We start from the raw sequence: 19,831 nt of genomic DNA on the forward strand, positions 1-19,831 counted from the left end.
AACTGCCAATAGCTCCTTGCAATTGATGTGAAGTGTTCTTTGCTCCTGATTCCATGTGCCCGAGCATTCCTGTTCGTCCAGTGTCGCACCCCAGCCCGTGTCCGATGCGTCCGAGAAGAGACGGTGGTTGGGGGTCTGAACAGCCAAAGGTAGACCTTCCTTGAGAAGAATGCTGTTCTTCCACCACGCCAGTGAAGACCTCATCTCTTCGGAAATGGGCACTGAGACTGCTTCTAGCGTCATGTCCTTTCTCCAGTGAGCAGCTAGATGAAACTGAAGGGGGCGGAGGTGGAGTCTGCCTAACTCGATGAACATGGCCAGCGATGAAAGCGTCCCTGTTAGACTCATCCACTGCCTGACTGAACATCGGTTCCTTCTCAGCATGCTCTGGATGCATTCTAGGGCTTGGTTGATCCTGGGGGCCGACGGAAAAGCCCGAAAAGCTCGACTCTGAATCTCCATACCTAGATAGACAATGTTTTGAGATGGGACGAGCTGGGACTTCTCTATATTGACCAGGAGACCCAATTCCTTGGTCAGATCCATAGTCCATCTGAGATTCTCCAGACAGCGACGACTTGACGAAGCTCTTAAAAGCCAGTCGTCCAAATAGAGGGAGGCTCTGATGTCTGCCAAGTGAAGGAATTTGGCAACATTCCTCATCAGTTTCGTAAACACAAGAGGTGCCGTGCTTAGGCCAAAGCACAGGGCTTGGAACTGGTACACGACCTTTCCAAAGACGAACCTTAGGAAAGGTTGGGAGTCTGGATGGACGGGAACATGCAAGTATGCGTCTTTCAGGTCCAACGAGACCATCCAGTCTTCCTTCCTGACCGCTGCTAGGACCGACTTCGTCGTCTCCATTGTGAACGTCTGCTTGGTGACAAAAGCGTTGAGAGCACTGACGTCCAGCACCGGTCTCCAACCTCCTGTCTTCTTCGCTACCAGGAAGAGACGGTTGTAGAAGCCCGGGGATTGATGGTCCCGGACTATGGCTACCGCTCCCTTTTGTAGCAAGAGCGACACCTCTTGTTGCAACGCTAGCCTCTTGTCCTTCTCCTTGTAGTTGGGAGAGAGGTTGATGGGAGATGTTGCTAAAGGGGGGCTGCGGCAGAACGGAATCCTGTACCCCTCCCTTAGCAACTTCACAGACTGAGCGTCTGCACCTCTGTTCTCCCAAGCCTGCCAGAAGTTCTTGAGCCTTGCTCCCACTGCTGTCTGGAGAGGTAGGCAGTCAGATTCTGCCTTTTGAGGACTTGGAACCCTTCTTCGATTTGCCACGATGACTGTCGGCACGGGTACCTCCTCTGCTTGAGGTTCTGCCACGAAAGGGCGGGATGAACCTAGACGCTGGTGTGTCCATCCTAGGTCTAGGCACGGAAGGTAAAGCTTTAGCCTTACGTGCGGAGGACGCCACCAGGTCATGGGTGTCCTTCTGGATCAACGAGGCAGCCATCCCCTTGACCAGCTCTTCCGGAAAGAGACACTTGGAAAGCGGAGCAAACAACAACTCCGACTTCTGGCATGGAGTGATCCCAGCAGACAAGAAGGAACAAAGATGGTCTCTCTTCTTAAGCACTCCCGACACGTATGAAGCCGCAAGCTCACCAGACCCATCCCGAATGGCCTTATCCATGCTAGACATGATAAGCATGGCCGAGTCCTTATCCGAAGGGGAAGTCTTTCTGCTTAAAGCTCCCAAACACCAATCGAGGAAGTTGAAGATCTCAAAAGCACGAAAGACTCCCTTCAACAGATGATCCATGTCAGAAAAGGACCAGCAAATCTTAGATCGTCTCATAGCCAGCCTGCGGGGAGAGTCAACCAGACTTGAGAAGTCGCCCTGGGCAGAGGCAGGAACTCCCAGGCCGGGTTCCTCTCCCGTGGCATACCAGACGCTAGATTTGGAAGCAAGCTTGGTAGGCGGAAAGATGAAAGCAGTCTTTCCTAGCTGCTTCTTGGACTGCAATCACTCTCCCATAACCCTCAAAGCTCTCTTGGATGAGCGTGCGAGAACGAGTTTGGTGAAGGCAGGAGCTGCTGACTGCATGCCTAACGCAAACTCGGAGGGAGGAGAGCGAGGTGTTGCAGACACAAACTGTTCCGGATACAAGTCCCTGAACAGGGCAAGGACTTTCCTAAAGTCTAAGGAGGGAGGCGTAGACTTGGGTTCTTCTAAGTCGGAGTGCGGATCATCCAAATGTGCAGCTTCGTCGTCATCAGAAACTCCATCATCTGACAGCTGAGGAGGAAGTGGCAAAGGTGGAGCAGAATGCTGAATGGCTGAATCCGGCAGCACGGGTGCATGCGTAGCTGCTGCGGATCCAACATCATGCCGCTGCTGGTCAGTCTGCGAGCTGGCAACAACAAAAGCGGAGTGTTGGTGTGTGGGAGGAACTGCCGTGGGTTGCGGAGCATGCAGCATGGGTTGCAGAGCATGCCGCATGGGTTGCGGAGCATGCCGCAATGCGTCAAAACACGGCAGCTCGACAGCACCTTCCCCCTGCTGATGCGGAAGATCACGCATGTCTATGGAGGGTGCAGCATGAACATGCGTCTGGCAGGGTCGACTGCGCATCGGTGGTGGAGCTCTCACAGGTGGAGTGTGGGAGCAGGCAGCCGCAGTATCTGCTGAGCGCACAACCGTGGCAGGTTGTAGGTTAACAGGTGCAGTGTCAACCTTCTCAGCATGATACTCCTGCATGAAAGCAGCAAGCTGAGACTGCATAGTCTGCAGCATGGACCACTTAGAGTCTACCGTGGTTGGTGCGGCAACAGACGGAGTAGTAGCCTGTTGTGGAACCACTCTACCTCTCTTGGGAGGTGTGCAGTCTTCGGAAGACTGCGGCGAGTCCGAACTGACCCAGTGGCTACACCTGGGCCGTTGGACTCGCTCGGAAGGGACCTTACGCTTGAGAGGTCGTGAGACCTTGGTCCAACGTTTCTTCCTCGAAACTTCTTCCACAGACGAGGAATGACAGGGCTCATTCGTCTGTTTGTGGATGGGACGATCTCTGACAGATACGTCCGCAACCACTGAGGGTACATCCGTACGCTGATCAAGGCCTGTCGAACCCTTTGGTCCTTCGACATTGCTTCTCCCCTGGGCTTGGGAGCTTGCAAGAGGTCCCGGACTGGGAGGACGACTGGCACGTACAGGAGTACCCTCATGCGCAACACTGACACTGACACTTTTCACTTCACTTGCACTCACTACACTTCCCACTGCACTTCGCGCTTTCAACTCTTTGACATCGGCCAAAAGTTGATTACGGTCATTGGCTAATGACTCCACTCTGTCACCAAGAGCCTGAATGGCACGCATCATATCCGCCATGGAGGGTTGAGCACTAGTAGCAGGGTCGGGAGTCACCACCACAGGGGAAGGAGTAGGTTGAGGGGCATGGGGAGAGGAAAAATCAAAAGAGCGAGAAGAACTCCTCCTGATCCTATCCTTCTCTAGCCTACGTGCATTCTTTAGGAATTCGTTAAAATCGAATTCCGAAAGCCCAGCGCATTCCTCACATCGATCTTCCAATTGACAGGATTTACCCCTACAATTGGAACAAACGGTGTGAGGATCTATGGAGGCCTTCGGAAGACGCCTAGAACAAGCCCTAACACTACCCTGCCTGTACTTAGGGACTTGTGAATGGTCAGACATCTTGAATTCCAGAAATAGTCAGGGGGGAAATCCAAAAACTAGCAAAGTTCATAAACAATTAATCCAAATCTAATCAAAAAGCTATATAAGCTAATGATACAGGTTCCTGAATAGCGAAGGCTAAAATCTAGAGCGAATACATCACCAAAAACGTGAAAAACAACTCCAGAAACAACAGCGTATCCAAGTAGGTCTTGCCGGTGGCACGACAGAGGAAAAATTGAGTTCTTGTTGACAAGAAGTACTTGAGTACCTGCTCGACAGATGGCGCTGTTGATGTACACCCCCACCTGTATAGCGATCGCTGGCGTATCCCGACCTTAGATTTTTTCTGTCGGACAACAGAGTTGACAGCTACATGATCATCGGGTAAGATTAACATTGAAAAATGCGGAAACGTGGTTATTGGTGGGTACAAAGTCCCCCTAAAACTGAACTTGTTTTTCTTCTTCCCTGGAAATGCCAGTCTCATTGGTACTGTGTGAGAATGATGACTCCAGCAGCCTACTAGCAGCCCATCATAGGGATAAGTGGGTTGATATGGTTTGTCCAGTACTTGGTTGGTACCTGGTACTTGGCCAATGAAGGAATCTGGCAAATGATGGTCAAAGGATGGGTATCCATTCCACAATCCTCCCCCTCATAAAGGGAGGATGGGGAGAATTACTTCTAACACATCTGGTCTAATAAGAATGGTGCTCAGAAATATAGCTTACCAGTATCAATGTTAGATAGAGTGTGTAACTGTACAAAAGCCAATTCCCAATTAAGGGGAATGAAAGAAGACGAACCAGTCATTCTACCTTTCCTCAGGCCTTACATTGAACCTTTCCTTTTGCCTTACATTAAACACATCACAGAGACAAGGTGCTTCCTGTCCCATAAGGGAATTGAGCTGGCTACATACCTACTAGAGCACCCACCACAATGCAAAGAACATACGGGCTTAAGGACTTGGTAGTATACTCACTTTGCTGATGTTCACTTAAAATTTTCTCATAATATCAGGGTAAAAAATATTCAATGTAAGAGGAGATCTGATTGGAAGTAATCTGGCTGCTGCTTGCTTTGCCAACCATCTGCTTCTTCATTTCCAAGTTCACCTAGATGTGTTGGAACCCAACAACATTTATTTGGAATCCTTTATATTTTATTATGTGGAACCACTCTTAAAATCTGTAAAACAACTGAATTAGGTTTGGATTTTGCATGAAGTAGATTAATTTTTTTCCTTAAATAGGTGAAACCTCTAGATTGAATGGTTTTAGCTTTTATTTTAAGACTTACTGAATTTGAAATAATTTTACACCTTTCTTTTTCTCAAGGGATTTTCCACATGGGTGGCTTTGGTGAGCTTTATGAAAGGTATTTTATTTTTTTCATATTAAAAAAATCTGCAGGTTAATATACATCAAGACCTCTATGTGTTTTCTCACAATGAGCTGCTTCAAATCTCTAGCATCAAATTTCTTAATTGTGTACCTAATTATCAGCTGCAAATGCTAGGTTTTTATTAAAGGATATCCATTCATCTCATTTCAGTTTTTCTGTGGTATGAACCAAGGGAGAGCCATTGTAAAGAGTGAATGAAGAGGAGTGATGTTCATGGGAAAGGGACAAGGAGTGGGAAATTAGCATGTCAAGTGTGTCAATGTGTACATGGGAGGGGAGAAATAATTACAGAGGATGAGAGGAGGTTGTGTTGCTGAGGATATACACAAGTGTAACAGTAACTTCCACCAGACCCTTCAGAAGGGGACATTAGTATGTGTGAATCCCTATGAGAATTGAATGGACATGCTGCTGGAGGGACTAAGCAATATTGTTGAGGCGAAGCATGTATATTACCTTTGTCAATTAAGGGGCACGACTCAGCACCATTAAAAAATTATCTGGGGGGTTACTTCCAACTACTATTTTTTTTGTATGAAACTCAGTACAGATTGTAATATTTTCACCTAGAAAATTATTATTGTACAAACTGGTTCAGGAGAGAGATGCCAATAACCAATTTTCAGCCCCCATTGACTTGACCACCATGAAGAACTGAATATAGAAGCCCAGCTATGGCTTTCAATGATGTTGCACGATAGGTACAAATGCTATAGTTCAGAAAGATGAGGATGGCTGGTATTCCAGAAAAGGTATTCAATCCCGAAAGATACTCATTACCTAAGGCATGTCCCTGTGTCTCTGCCCAATGGCATACAAGACATCCCCTTTCTTGGAGCAACAGAGGAAGGGGCACTCAAACATAAGCATCCCTCATTACCTCTATTCTGCCTCCCACCCTGAACTGATCAGGTTAGGGGCCTCGAAAGGGGTGCACATGCGAAAGATCCTTCCAAGTGGATAAAAGTTGCTAGTGGTCCTAATCAAGGTCTTGAGAACATCATGGCTCACACACAAGTGTTTTGAAATGCCAATGCTATCTCTAAACCAACTTGATTTGAAAATTGGGTCACAAACCCACTTTGCCAACTGGTTTGCATTCTGGCATGTCAAAAAGGTCACTGATTTTTCTGCAGACAGCATGAGTCTCATGTATTTCTCCAAAGAGCCAGGAAATGATAACCATGTCATCTTTGTGAAGTACATTATAGAGTCTGACCACTGGTCAAGCAACAAGACTGCTTGGAGGGTGGCCATGGCAGAAGTCCCCATGGCTGCTGAATCAGAAACCAGGTATGATGTGTCTTCTGATTTGAGTCTCCAAGGGATGACTCACCATTAGTGCCTCACACTGACAGGTTTGCTAAATGTGATGAAGCAAAAGACTTCAGCATGTAGAATCTTCGAGGCCTCGAAAGTGCGGGGGCAAGGATTTTGTTGGACGGACCAACTGGAAGCAAGTGAGTTTTCAGATCCATAAATCTGATTATACACTTGAGCCAGGACCAAGCTATCAAGATCCGACCAGAACAGCGCAAGAGATTCTCAACCTTTCAGGGGCACCAAGAGCCGATCAATGACCAACGTCCTATCTAAAGCTCGAGCCATGGTCACTGCACCCATTTTGTTGTATTCATGAATGAGAGCCAGAGCCTCCAGAAAGGAACACTGACTGGGGTTTCTGCTTCTATTGGTACTGGGCCAAGGTTAGGTAACTTCAGGTCAAAGGAATCCTGAGCACCCTCATACATTACAAGAAATGAAGTCTTGGCAGGATGCTCAGGACATCTGCTTTCACCAATGAATACGAGTGTTTCCAAGGACAGAACTAGCAACGTAATGGGGGGGGGTGCAATGATGGTCCAGCTACTTGTCATAGGAGAGAGAAACATCTCTGGCACTGATCAAACCTGAGACAGAAGAGATATCAAGTATCCTTCCCTCTGTTGAACATAATGGAGAGCAAGTTGTGGTCTCATGCTAAATAAGGTAAGCAGCTTGAGCTTGTTTTTACAAGGTCAAGACGTTGACCTTATTGGTAAATTAAAATGCTTCAAGCTCAAGAACCCAAAATGGAAGAGAAATATAGTAATATTGGAAAAGCTAGAAAACTAAAAAAAACATACAGTACTAGATTATTAATAAATTAAGATATGGTATACAAAACAACAGAAAATATTACTAATAATAATCATGATAGCAAATATTTCCTATTTAAATCAGGCACAATAGTTGTATTGTTCTGCAAAATATGTCATATCAAATTCAACTGTGGGTTGTGAAACTTGCCTATATTTGCAATGCCTTCAGTAGCACCATAAAATTCTGCAATACAAGGCATATTAAAGCGAGAAGTGAACTGCTCCCAGATTTGTTGTCTAACACCATTTCCAAACATGACCCTCACCTATGGAAAGAAGTTTAATATTAACTATAACTTTTATATATGGACTTTGGTATTTGAGTAAAAACTTATCTATTGAAAATAAAAATTCATTTAAGTATTTTATATTTTTCCTAACTATAGATCATCAGATATAGCACTAATAGTACTATTAGAATAATTTTTTACTCCACTTGGCATTCCTCCCTCTTTCTTTCAAGATTATACATTATAACAGGTAATCTAAGTTTCAATGAAACTATCACACTCATCAAACCTATCTATGATTAAGCACTTTTTAACTCCATATGGAATAACTATGTTGAGTCAATGGGATTGTTACACAAATGAGTAGTGTTACATCTAACACAAAAAATGCATGGAAGAACAGTCACGGAACTTGACAGAGAGTTGGGTCCTTTGACTGGCCAAGCAGTACTACATTGGATTCTTCTCTCTGGTTAAGGCTCATTTTTCCTTTTCCTACACATACACTGAATAGTCTGGCCTATTCTTTCCACATTCTCCACTGTCCTCATACACCTGGCAACACTGAGATTATCAAACAATTTGTTTTTGCTCAAGGGGAAAACTACTGCACTGTAATTGTTCAGTGGCTACTTTCATCTTGTTATGGGTAGAAGAGACTCATTAGCTATGGTAAGCAGATCTTTTAGGAGAAGGACACTACAAAATCAAACCACTGTTCTCTAGTCTTGGGTAGTGCCATAGCCTCTGTACCATGGTCTTCCACTGTCTTGGGTTAGAGTTCTCTTTCTTCAGGGTACACTTGGGCACACTATTCTATATATTTTTCTTACTCTTGTTATTTTGAAGTTTTTATAGTTTATATATAAAAGATTTATTTTAATGTTTTTATTGTTTTTGAAATATCTTATCCTAATTGTTTATGTCTCTTGTAACTTATTTATTTCCTTATTTCCTTTCCTCACTGGGCTAATTTCTCTGTTGGGGCCCTTGGGCTTATAGCATCTTGCTTTTCAAACTAGGGTTGTAGCTTAGCAAACAACATTAATTATAAAAACAAAGACAAGAGACAGAAGACACTATTTCTCATTGCAGTAGGAATTATCCAATGGCATGTTATTGCTCTACACTACAAAAATGCCATAAAAAATCCAAGAGGGTACTGTCATTTGGAGACATCATAAAAAACTTTATGGCTATCATATTTCTAAGGTTAAAACTTTCGTTTTTATTCTTTTGTCAACAATTTCTCTATTTCTAAGCATTTAGTAAATTAATTTTGGGGAAGAATCGTTGAAATACATTTTATTTAACATTTAAATGTCAATATCTCATTTCTGGGCTCGAACCTGTGCCGCCCAGTGAATAAGCTCCATTTAGCACTTATTCTTAGGTAATTTACTGCTAAATATACCAGAGAAAAAATGTAAAGGAGTGCTAGGTTAACTAGCTCGCTCACCTATTGGTGTCGGTATAAAATTGGGCGTATAATCCAGAGGTCTCGCACTATTTAGATTCATCCACGACAAAGACCCCAATAGAGGAGAGCCGTTCAACCTCACTCGGCACCACCAACTCTACATCCGCTCAGAACCCAACTCCTTTTAGCACGCCTGTGTTGTAACCCGCTTTTTTTGTTGTGCTCTCGTATTTCGCTTATTTTCCACTTGATTATGGCTTCTTCGTCGGTTTCCCAGGAGACACCGTCTAAGTTAAGTACCAAGCTATGTTTTGCTGTGTTTTGAGCATTCTAGATCGTTTAATATTTAAATTATGGGAGTTTATTCTCTTCGTTCATATCGATCTTGCTTGATTCCGCTTACAGTTGGTACTCCTGTTTTGAGAGCTTTTAGTTTCACTCGCGGTGTTACTATGTGTATTATTTATATTATTAATTAAATGTTATTTGTTATTGTGGATATTCATTATTTAGCGTTTAGAACCCTCGTGGTTCATTTTTAGGGCCGATATCAGTTACGTATCGTTATGGCTTGCCGACCTTCGTTACTAGGCGGCAATTTTATTTTATAAGTCATCAGGTGTGTCCTTTGTGATTTATTTATTATGTTGCATGCCTTGCCCTAAATTTTTTATGTGTATATTTATATAATTTTTCAACGCTATTACTATTATAATGAATATTTGTGCTATTACTCCGTTTGATCTGTCTGGTTGGGGATCGTCAGTTGGTAGCCCTGCTGCTCCGTATCACGTGATCCTCCCCCAAGCTCCCCCTCTCGCTAGGTGGGCGGCTAGGCTTCTCTCCCCCCTCCCCTAGGGGACCGTTGCCTTCCCTCCTTTTAGAGGGGGTAGTTCAGTGTTTATGGACTTTGTCCTCCGGGTGTCCCGGCGGGTTCGTCTCTGTTTAGACGGGTTGGCCACCGGTCAACAGAGTTGGATCTCGGTGCACCCTATTTTATATTCACTTATCACACTTTTATTATGTTATACGAAACCCTCCGGGTTCGGTTGGCGGTTCTTATCTACAGTTCCGCCCCCCTATTAATTTATAACAGTTCCTATGATTATATATGATTATATATATGACAGATTACTATCTCGGAGTTCCTATATGAATTGTTTATGGATATACTTTTATTTCCCGGCCCGGGGCTTAACCTCGCCCCGGGAAATCAGACACTATGTGTCTTAATCCTTTGTTGCATCCTTTTTATGCTCCCGGCTCGACCGGAATGGATAGCTATACTCTAGTCTTAAGCTAGACTTATGTTTAGGCCCGGGTCCTCCGGACCCGCCCCTACTTAAAGAGTATTACAGTTAAGTTCTAGTCTTAAGTTAGACTTATGTTAGTCCCGGCGCCCCTACTAAGAGAATTACAGTTTCTCATATACTATTCTTTTTATAGATGGTGCATTGTCAGACGACGGCCTGTGCGGCTGTTCTGCATCAGCCTTGTGGGCATACCGTATGTCGGTCTCACGCCCTCTGCGGGGTTCAGCTGGAGGACATCGTGGTCTGGCACCCTGATAACTGCATGGTCTGTTTTGACCTCATCACCACCCTTGGATCTGACTCGGTGAGTCCTGTTGGCTATGTTGCCTTCTTATTTATCTTACCTTTTTTGGTATACATACACTATTTAGTAAGATTTCTATGGTCTTGAAGGACCACTGGGAGTCTGCCTTTTTATAATTCCCACTATTATTTCAGGCATCCCCGGAGCAAAAGTCTGCGGCCCGGGCCACACTGAAAGTGTGCGTTGGTGGTTTTGCCCGAAACGTCAAATCCAAGCAGCCTTACGTCCTATCCGAAGACTATTGTGCCATGGTCTATCCTAACGCCAAGTCTTCAGCCGCTGTGGCTAGGCATGTTGCAGCTCCCATCACTGCCCACATTGATGCCACCATAGCGGGGATTATTGATCAAGATCAAGATCCGTCGGATGCCCCCGGAGATCTGGAAGACAATGTTGCTTCCATGAACCTGGACGTCGAACCCATGTTATTGGATGATCCGGACGCAGGTAGGGTGGTGAGTGAGGCAGGTGTTACCGGTGCTGAGATTCCTATCCTCAGCCCCGCTCTTTCTTCTTCTTCTGATCGCTCTTCCTTTCATGGTTTTTCTGGGGACCGTGATTCGTCTCAACGATCACACCCGGTTCCCCCCAAGGATAAGTCTACATCTAGAACCTTACCTAAAGCTCGTAAGCCTCACAAGGCTTCCCATAGTTCTAAGCTGAATACAAACCCGTCATCTAAGGCTTCCGGCTCCTCCTCTAAGTCTCACGACCCGGGAGTACAATCCGCCACTCCTGCTCCTAGCCCGGGCCTTTCCGAATCAGCCATGCTTCGCATTGTGTCGGAGATGCAAGCTAAGTTGGTGTCGGAAATGCAGGCCAAGATGGACACGATGTTCTCTAACATCGGTCAGAGACTTGGGGCATTAGAGCAAGGTGCTCCGGAGCGAGTCCAAAGCTCTCTCATCCCGGATGCCTCTAAGCTCCCGCCGTTTACCAAGAATAATCCTTGGCGCATGGCTCTTCATTCTCCGTTCTCAGACGGAATGTTAACTTTGGAAGGTCTTGGCACTCGTCCTCTAGAGGACTTTGAATTCTTTCCTCCTGGTCTGGCATTTCCATTTCATGGTTATGCCAGGCTTACCGAGGAAGCTCTGGTTCGGCTAGATAAGGTCCCCAAAGAGACCGTCATCTTCCCAAAAGAACAAGCCCAATCTGTTTGGGCTAGGTTCCTGAACGACATTGGTTGCACCAACACCATGTTGACGCCGTATAAGAGTTCCTTCACAATGTTTTTAATGGATAAAAACACCGTGACTCCATGCGTCAATAAGGTAGCAGAGCTTGCTTTCCAATATGCTCTGGAGGAGAAGCCCTTGCCTCCCATCCGAGAGGTGGATCCGATCTCCCTCCTTCTTCCTTCTGGCATTGAGTGTTGGGACAATGTCCATACCACTTTTACCTCTGGCAAGCTATCAGCGGACTGTGCCTCAGTTTTGTTTAGTGAGGGGCTTCCCCGTCTCCCGGAATCCCTCATTAAACAGGAGTATGATTCCCGCCTACGTGTTGGCCAAACTCTGAACTTGGCCACATCCACGGAGTCAATAGCCTTGACTTATGATACTGAGAGTATCTTTAAGTCTCTCAATAAGGCTACGTTGCAGTCATTGTATTATGATCTTTATGACTTCGCTATTGCTAAACGTAGGTGTCGCAAACACGTCCTGGCTGAGGTGACTATTAGGCACGAGCCTAATAAGCTTATCCGGTCCTCCTGCTGGGGTTCAAACCTCTTCCCTGAGGATCTTGTGGAAGAAGTCTTGGCAGAGGCCACTAGAGTCAATCAGAGCCTTAAAGCCCGTTGGGGTTTGACTCCTAAACGAAAATATGACCCTGCAAATTACCAAGCCCGGGGTAGGAAGAAGCTCCGCCCGTATACCTCCACCCAGTTCAGGCAACAGCAGAGTAGTTCGTCCAATTTCCGACTGCCTCTTCCTCCATCTCCCGTTGCTCCTGCGCAGCCTTCTACCTCTCAGGCTCCTTCGGACGACTATGTCACCGTTCTGCTCCCTAAGAGCCAGCTTTCCGGTGCCTCCACCACCTCTCCTGCCTTTAACCAGTCTTATGAGGCTCATAGCTCTTCCCAGAGTTATAACAGAGGTAGAGGCTACCACCGTGGTTCAAACCAGAACAGGGGTAGAGGAAAATTCTTTCGCAAGGGAAAGAACTTCCGAGGCGGACGTGGAGGCAACTCCTCAAGCCAATACTGAGGTGCAGCAGGTAGGGGGGAGGCTTTATGCCTTCCGCAACAAATGGAGGTTCAGTCCCTGGGCTTTCAGTATCATCTCCAAGGGACTGGGGTGGAGTTGGATTCAAGGGCCTCCTCCTCCGAACAAATTTCATCAACATTCCACTCCGGACCTAGTCGAATTCGTCCAGGATCTGTTACAAAAGAACGCCATACAAGAAACGAAACACCTGAAGTTTCAGGGTCGGCTGTTCAGTGTCCCGAAGAAGGATTCGGACAAGAGAAGAGTGATTCTAGACCTATCCCTTCTCAACTTGTCCATTCAATGCGACAAGTTTCGAATGCTTACCGTCTCGCAGGTGCGGACCTTACTTCCCCGTGGGGCCGTCACCACCTCTATCGATCTTACAGACGCCTATTATCACGTCCCGATAGCGAGACACTTCCGTCCGTATCTAGGCTTCCGCCTAGGGGACAAAAATTACTCCTTCAAGGTGATGCCTTTCGGGCTCAACATCGCCCCAAGGATCTTCACAAAGTTAGCAGAAGTCGCTGTTCAGGAACTCAGAAATCAGGGGATTCAAGTAGTAGCCTATCTGGACGACTGGCTCATTTGGTCAGACACCTCCCAAAATTGCCTAAAAGCCACTCACAGAGTCATCCAATATCTTCAATCTCTAGGCTTCCAGATCAACTTCAAGAAGTCCCGTCTTCTTCCGAAATCAAAGTTCCATTGGCTCGGCCTGCAATGGGACCTTATATCTCATACTCTGTGTCTTCCCAAACCCAAGAGGTTAGAGATTGCGAGGAACACCAAACGCTTTCTCAAAGACAAAGTAAGTTCCAGACGACTCCAAGAGAGGATTCTGGGGTCCCTTCAATTTGCCTCAGTGACGGATCTACTTCTGAAGGCAAAATTGAAAGATATCAACCGTGTCTGGCGTTCGAGGGCGAACCGGAAGCTCCGGGACAGGAAAGTCCGCCTTCCTCCCATTCTACGGGAGAGACTTCTTCCTTGGACAAGAGCCAACAATCTGTCAAAGTCAGTTCCCCTTCGGTTTCCGCCTCCGAAGCTAATCATTCACACGGACGCATCCCTATCAGGTTGGGGCGGCTATTCTCAGCTCAGGAAAGTTCAAGGTCTTTGGTCTCCCTTATTCCGCCAATTTCACATCAATGTGCTGGAGGCCATGGCAGTTCTTCTAACCCTGAAACGTCTCGCTCTACCCAAGAGACAACACCTTCATCTGGTCCTCGACAGCGAAGTGGTGGTCCGCTGCCTCAACAGAGGCGGGTCAAAATCAGGGCCCCTGAACCATGTTCTAGTAGCCATATTCTCCCTAGCAGCCTCGAACCGTTGGCATCTTTCAGCTGTCCACCTGGCGGGAGTCCGGAACGTAGTGGCAGACGCCTTGTCCCGGACCTCCCCTCTAGAATCGGAATGGTCACTCGATCTAAAGTCATTCCGGTGGATTCTCTCTCGGGTTCCCGGTCTCCAAGTGGACCTCTTCGCCACGGAGTCCAACCACAAATTGAGAGTATATGTGGCTCCCAATCTAGACCCTCAGGCTTACGCCACAGACGCCATGTCACAGAATTGGGACATCTGGGAAAGGATTTATCTCTTTCCCCCGGTGAATCTTTTACTGAAAGTCCTAGACAAACTGAGATCCTTCAAGGGACAAGTAGCCTTGGTCGCACCCAATTGGCCCAAGAGCAACTGGTATCCTCTCCTGCGAGAGTTGAGACTATATCCTCACCCGATACCCAATCCGGTTCTGTCTCAGATAGTACAAACACGCGTTGTGTACGCTTTCTCAAACATTCAGAGCGCCCTAACTTTATGGACTTCATGAAGTTTGCGGCCATGCATGGTGCCAATATCGATCCTCAAAACACCTTGTTTCTAGAATCAGATAAACGGGATTCCACCATCCGCCAATATGATTCTGCAGTTAAAAAGTTGGCAAAATTTTTGATGGACTCAGACGTGCACTGTATGAACTTGAACCTTACAGTCACTTTCTTTAGAACTTTATTAGAATCAGGTCTGGCAGCCAATACTATCACCACTATTAAATCTGCTTTGAAAAAGATCTTCCTAGTAAGTTTTAACATAGACTTAACCGACTCTTTGTTAGCTTCAATTCCGAAAGCTTGTGCCAGACTGAAACCGGTTACTCGTCCTACCCCGGTGACCTGGTTCCTTAATGATGTACTCAAATTGGCTTCTGATACCATTAACAGTTCTTGTGATTACATTCCCCTTCTCAGGAAAACACTTTTCCTGGTGAGCTTGGCTTCCGGGGCAAGAATTTCTGAACTGGCAGCCTTGTCGAGAGACCCGGGTCATATTGAGTTCCTTCCTTCGGGAGAGGTCCTTCTTTCGCCTAACAAATTCTTTTTGGCTAAGAACGAAGACCCTCAGAACAGATGGTCCTCCTGGAAAATTGTTCCCCTCACGCAAGATCCGTCTCTGTGCCCTGTTGCTACTCTTAGGTCTTATTTATCCCGGACCTCCTCTAACTCCTCGGGGCCTCTATTCGTTAGAGAACAAGGTGGTACCATTACCATTAAAGGGATCAGGCAACAAATTTTGTATTTTATTAAACAAGCTAGCCCTGACTCTTTTCCTCTTGCACATGATATCAGAGCGGTTGCTACTTCGGTGAACTTTTTTCACCACATGAATTTTACGGACCTTTCCAGGTATACAGGGTGGAAATCATCGTCAGTGTTCAAGAAACACTACCTTAAACATTTGGAAGCTATAAAATTTTCTACAGTAGCTGCAGGGAGCGTAGTTACTCCCAGGTAACTCACATGTTAATTCCTTGTCACTTTATCTCTCCCCCTTACCTGCCTCATTTATACCCTATTTGTATTCGTTGGTTTCGCACCTGAATACTATTATTATTATATTTGTAAATCTTTAACTCCTGAGTATCTGTATATATTATCACTCACGGCATTATTATACCTTACCTTATTTGTCAGTTGTTCTACCAAGTGGATTTATGTTCCTTTTAAGACACCCTTATAATTGTTTTTTGGCACTCATCTCTGATTAAAGCATCTTGTATTTTCCTTACGCTTATGTTTTTCCTTTATTTTGCAAGTTTGGTGACATTTCTCTTGTATAGATTCACTGGGCGGCACAGGTTCGAGCCCAGAAAAGGGATTTTGACGTAGGAAAAATCTATTTCTAGGCGAGGGACCTGTGCCGCCCAGTGAACCCTCCCAGCTCCTCTCCCTTGGAGTCCCCAAACTTTGGGTGCTAAGGAGTTGGGTTCTGAGCGGATGCAGAGTTGGTGGTGCCGAGTGAGGTTGAACGGCTCTCCTCTATTGGGGTCTTTGTCGTGGATGAATCTAAATAGTGCGGGACCTCTGGATTATACGCCCAATTTTATACCGACACCAATAGGTGAGCGAGCTAGTTAACCTAGCACTCCTTTACATTTTTTCTCTGGTATATTTAGCAGTAAATTACCTAAGAATAAGTGCTAAATGGAGCTTATTCACTGGGCGGCACAGGTCCCTCGCCCAGAAATAGATTTTTCCTACGTCAAAATCCCTTGTTTGGGTCCATCAAAAATCTAATTTTATCCAAAATAGGTTTTTGATGTTATGAAACCGCTATATTGTGTATTTTATCAATTAAATTTGTTTCTAAATGTAAATGTCTAGTTGCTAAAAATACTTTGATTCTATCTAAAATTTCAACATACATTGGAAACTGATCCATACCAATTGCTCTATTTTAATTACTGTATACTGTGGTGACCGAGGTGGTAACGTCCCTGACTGGTGAACAACAGACTGGTGCTCGAGTCGTGCTCAAACTCGTTAGTTCCTTTGGTTGCTGCAACCATACCATCCTTGTGAGCTAAGGATTGGGGGTTTGGGGGAGCCTATACATCTATCTGCTGAGTCATCAGCAGCCATTGCCTGGCCCTCCTTGGTCCAACTTGGGTGGAGGGGGGGGGCCTTGGGTGCTGATCATATGTATATATGGCCAGTCTCTAGGGCATTTTTCTGCTTGATAGGGCAATGTCAGTGTCCCTTGCCTCTGTCACTCATGAGCGACCTTTTTCAACCTTTAAACAGTTCTATTCTAATATAATATTTCCCATGACCATAACGCATTAAACATACCTTGTGCTGTGTATCCTCAGGTTTGGGAGGAGCGCTTAATAAATAGCGACAGATTTCTCCTACATATTGGCCAACCTAAAACAAAAGGAATTATAAAAATATAAAGTTTAGGGTAATTCAATTTGATATCAAATAAAGAACACAATGGAAACAGTAAAACAATAACAAAAAAGGCAGCAATTACATACTGTGCATCCATATTTTTTGGCCTCCACCCAGTATTGAGAAACAGAAAATTTTTGACGAATGACTGCTGTGTTATTGAAGAGAAGTACCTGCAGTAGGTAAAGCAAAATGAGTGAAAAAGTACATAATAATTTTAAGTACAACAAAGATGAATCATGGTGATAATTGATCATAATAAAAAAAGAATTTCTAACAATGGATGTACTAAAAGTACTAATGAATATCAAGCAACGATAGCAAAATGCAAAGGTGGTAATATCCAATCATATTCGATAGTGTTAAGGCTAATAAAATTTTGCAACACAATAAGCTATTTCTCAAATACTACATATATCTTTAATAACATTCTTTGTATAAAATACTTGCCCACTTTAAAGATCAGAAACAAATAGAAAACTCATTCATACTAATGCATAATAACACTAAAATGCACTATCTGCAAAATAGCCAGGATTAAGAATAAAAGTCCACAAAAACACAGAAGAATATGGACTCGAAAAGTATCAACATATAAAGCAGATATGTTTCTATGTTCAAAATAGGAACTTGAGTTCCGAAAGACAAAAAAACCTACAAATGAATTAATATGCAATCATGCTTCTCAAAATTTTCAATGTATGTTTTACAAAAATCACAAGAATTTAAAACATTTCTTCATAAGAATGGAAAGTTTAAAGTCATTAGGTTAAAATATTGTTTTGCTCATACTGACAGACACTGCTTTCATCAAACATATACTATAGCAATTTAAAGAGAAGAACTATGCATTGTATACATAAAATATATACAGTACAGAATCAATTTAATGATATTTTGAAAAAAAATTTGCATTAATTAGAGAATTGGTAATCTTACTCCATTAAGTAAATATGGTTATAGGTCTAGCTTTGATGATTACCGATCAATTTCCCTAACTCATCTAAAATCTATGTACTGCACATATTTTCAATAAATCTGAATGGATATGCTGAAAATAATAATGACTTCTCTAATATGCAGCTTGGTTTTTGCAAGGGCCGTGGAGCTTGCAATGCTCTTCTGGCAATTTACAGTATATTATGAAAAAATCTCTTTACTGTGGTTATGAATTTCATAAGACTGATCTTGACTTTATTACGGTGTGCAAAGCACAGTCTCAGTTTGTATAAGAGCGTCATTGAGTTCAGGCACTACTGATCTCAGCCCAGCACCTTTAAAGCTAAAAACCATCTGCTATGGGTAACGTCATTACCACATAGACAAAGGAACCAATGGTACAGCTGGAGACAACTCTACCTGTACATCTTGTGTTCAACTGCCATATTCAATTTCCAAATAGAATCAGTTGTCCCACTCATGCACACGGCTAGGGATGAGGGAGGCTCTTGGAAACTACACAGCACCTCTTCAAAAATAGTTTTTTCACTTGTTGGAATCATTTTTTGGGGTTAATATGTTGAATGATCTCCAGGGACTAGTACTAGAGCATTAATTGGGTAGACTTGTGCACCACCAATCACAACCGTCTACTGCAAAGCAGAAACATGCAATAATTTACATATGTTTGTATAGATGAGAAGAAAAACTTGCAAGTCTGACTCATCCCATAAAGGATGACTCCGGAGGCTTGTAGTTTTCTTTATTGCATACAGGTCTATTTGGAGATTCAGAATTAACTCTACAACCTCCTGAATACAACTCTGATCCAAGGCCCATTCCGTATACAGTATTATCTGTCTGGACAGGGCATCCGCCACAACATTGAGGGATACCGACAGATGGAATGATGAGGGGAACACATTCATCTCCAGAAGGAATTTCATAATTGGAAGATTTATTGAAATGAGAATTCTTGAGCAGGATACCCTCCTTCTGAAGTAAAGGACAGCTACTAACAAATCTTATACAATATAAGAGTTCCTTCTACAACTGAATCTCTTTAATATCAGGAAGACTGACATCAGTTTCAACACAATTATGTGAAATACTATAAACTGAGGGACCATTTCCCAAACACATCATGGATCATGGAAATTGGACGAGGGACCATTTAGACCATCATTGAAAAGTCATTTAATGTGCAAAGTCTGGGCAACTGAGCCTAAGATCTCAAAACCCATTTCAGTCACTCTTTTCCAAACCCAACTGAGGTTTTTCAGCCTGGTATTTAGCACTGGGTTGACTAATGAGGCAAACTGAAGGCAAAACATCTCCAGTTGCCACCTGTCGGAAAGTGGTTTGAAAGAAAGAATCCCACCTTGCTTAGAATTCTTTGCTGAGATTCTTTTATCAGGCTTAAAGTGACTTTAACATATTCCATTGAAGACCTAGCAACAAAATATCCTTCCCAGAATTAAGTCTTGATTTTGTAAGGATGATCAGGAAAACTAGTTCCTGTAAAAATTTCAAGACTTGAATCATGTACGAGGCATCATCATCATCATCTTTGAGTAGCATTTAAGAACATTTAAAAGTGCATGAAAATGTCCAGAAGCATTGCAGATATAGGAGAGGTTACTGGATGCAGTTTCAGCTATAAGGTTAACCTCACTATATTGCACTTTAAGACCACTAGAAAGAAGGATATAACGTGTTGAGAGATAAAAGGTTTTTATTTAGATTTTAAGGCTGATGACCTTGCACATAGATATTAACATCATGACTCACAGGTAAGCTTTGTCAAAATTCTCTAATCTTGGGTAGTGCCATAGCCTCTGTACCATGGTCTTCCACTGTCTTTGGTTAGTTCTCTTGCTTGAGGGTACACTCAGGCACACTGTTCTATCTTATATCTTATTTCTCTTCCTCTTGTTTTGTTAAAGTTTTTATAGTTTATAAAGTGATATTTATTTCAATATT

At 44.0% G+C, this 19,831-nt stretch overlaps 1 protein-coding gene across 1 annotated transcript in view; it reads right to left on the reverse strand.

Moving 5' to 3' along the window:
- LOC137645655 (long-chain fatty acid transport protein 4-like) overlaps window positions 1-19,831 on the reverse strand; it is a 129,108-nt gene that overhangs the window by 19,936 nt on the left and 89,341 nt on the right. The window contains exons 9-11 of the mRNA XM_068378488.1: window positions 16,996-17,082; window positions 16,808-16,882; window positions 7,346-7,463 (exon numbers count right to left, since the gene is read on the reverse strand). Coding sequence (XP_068234589.1) covers window positions 7,346-7,463; window positions 16,808-16,882; window positions 16,996-17,082 — 280 coding nt within the window. The remainder of the gene's footprint in view (window positions 1-7,345; window positions 7,464-16,807; window positions 16,883-16,995; window positions 17,083-19,831) is intronic.

The sequence above is a fragment of the Palaemon carinicauda genome, chromosome 8 (assembly GCF_036898095.1).
Source record: "Palaemon carinicauda isolate YSFRI2023 chromosome 8, ASM3689809v2, whole genome shotgun sequence".
NCBI lineage: Eukaryota > Metazoa > Arthropoda > Malacostraca > Decapoda > Palaemonidae > Palaemon > Palaemon carinicauda.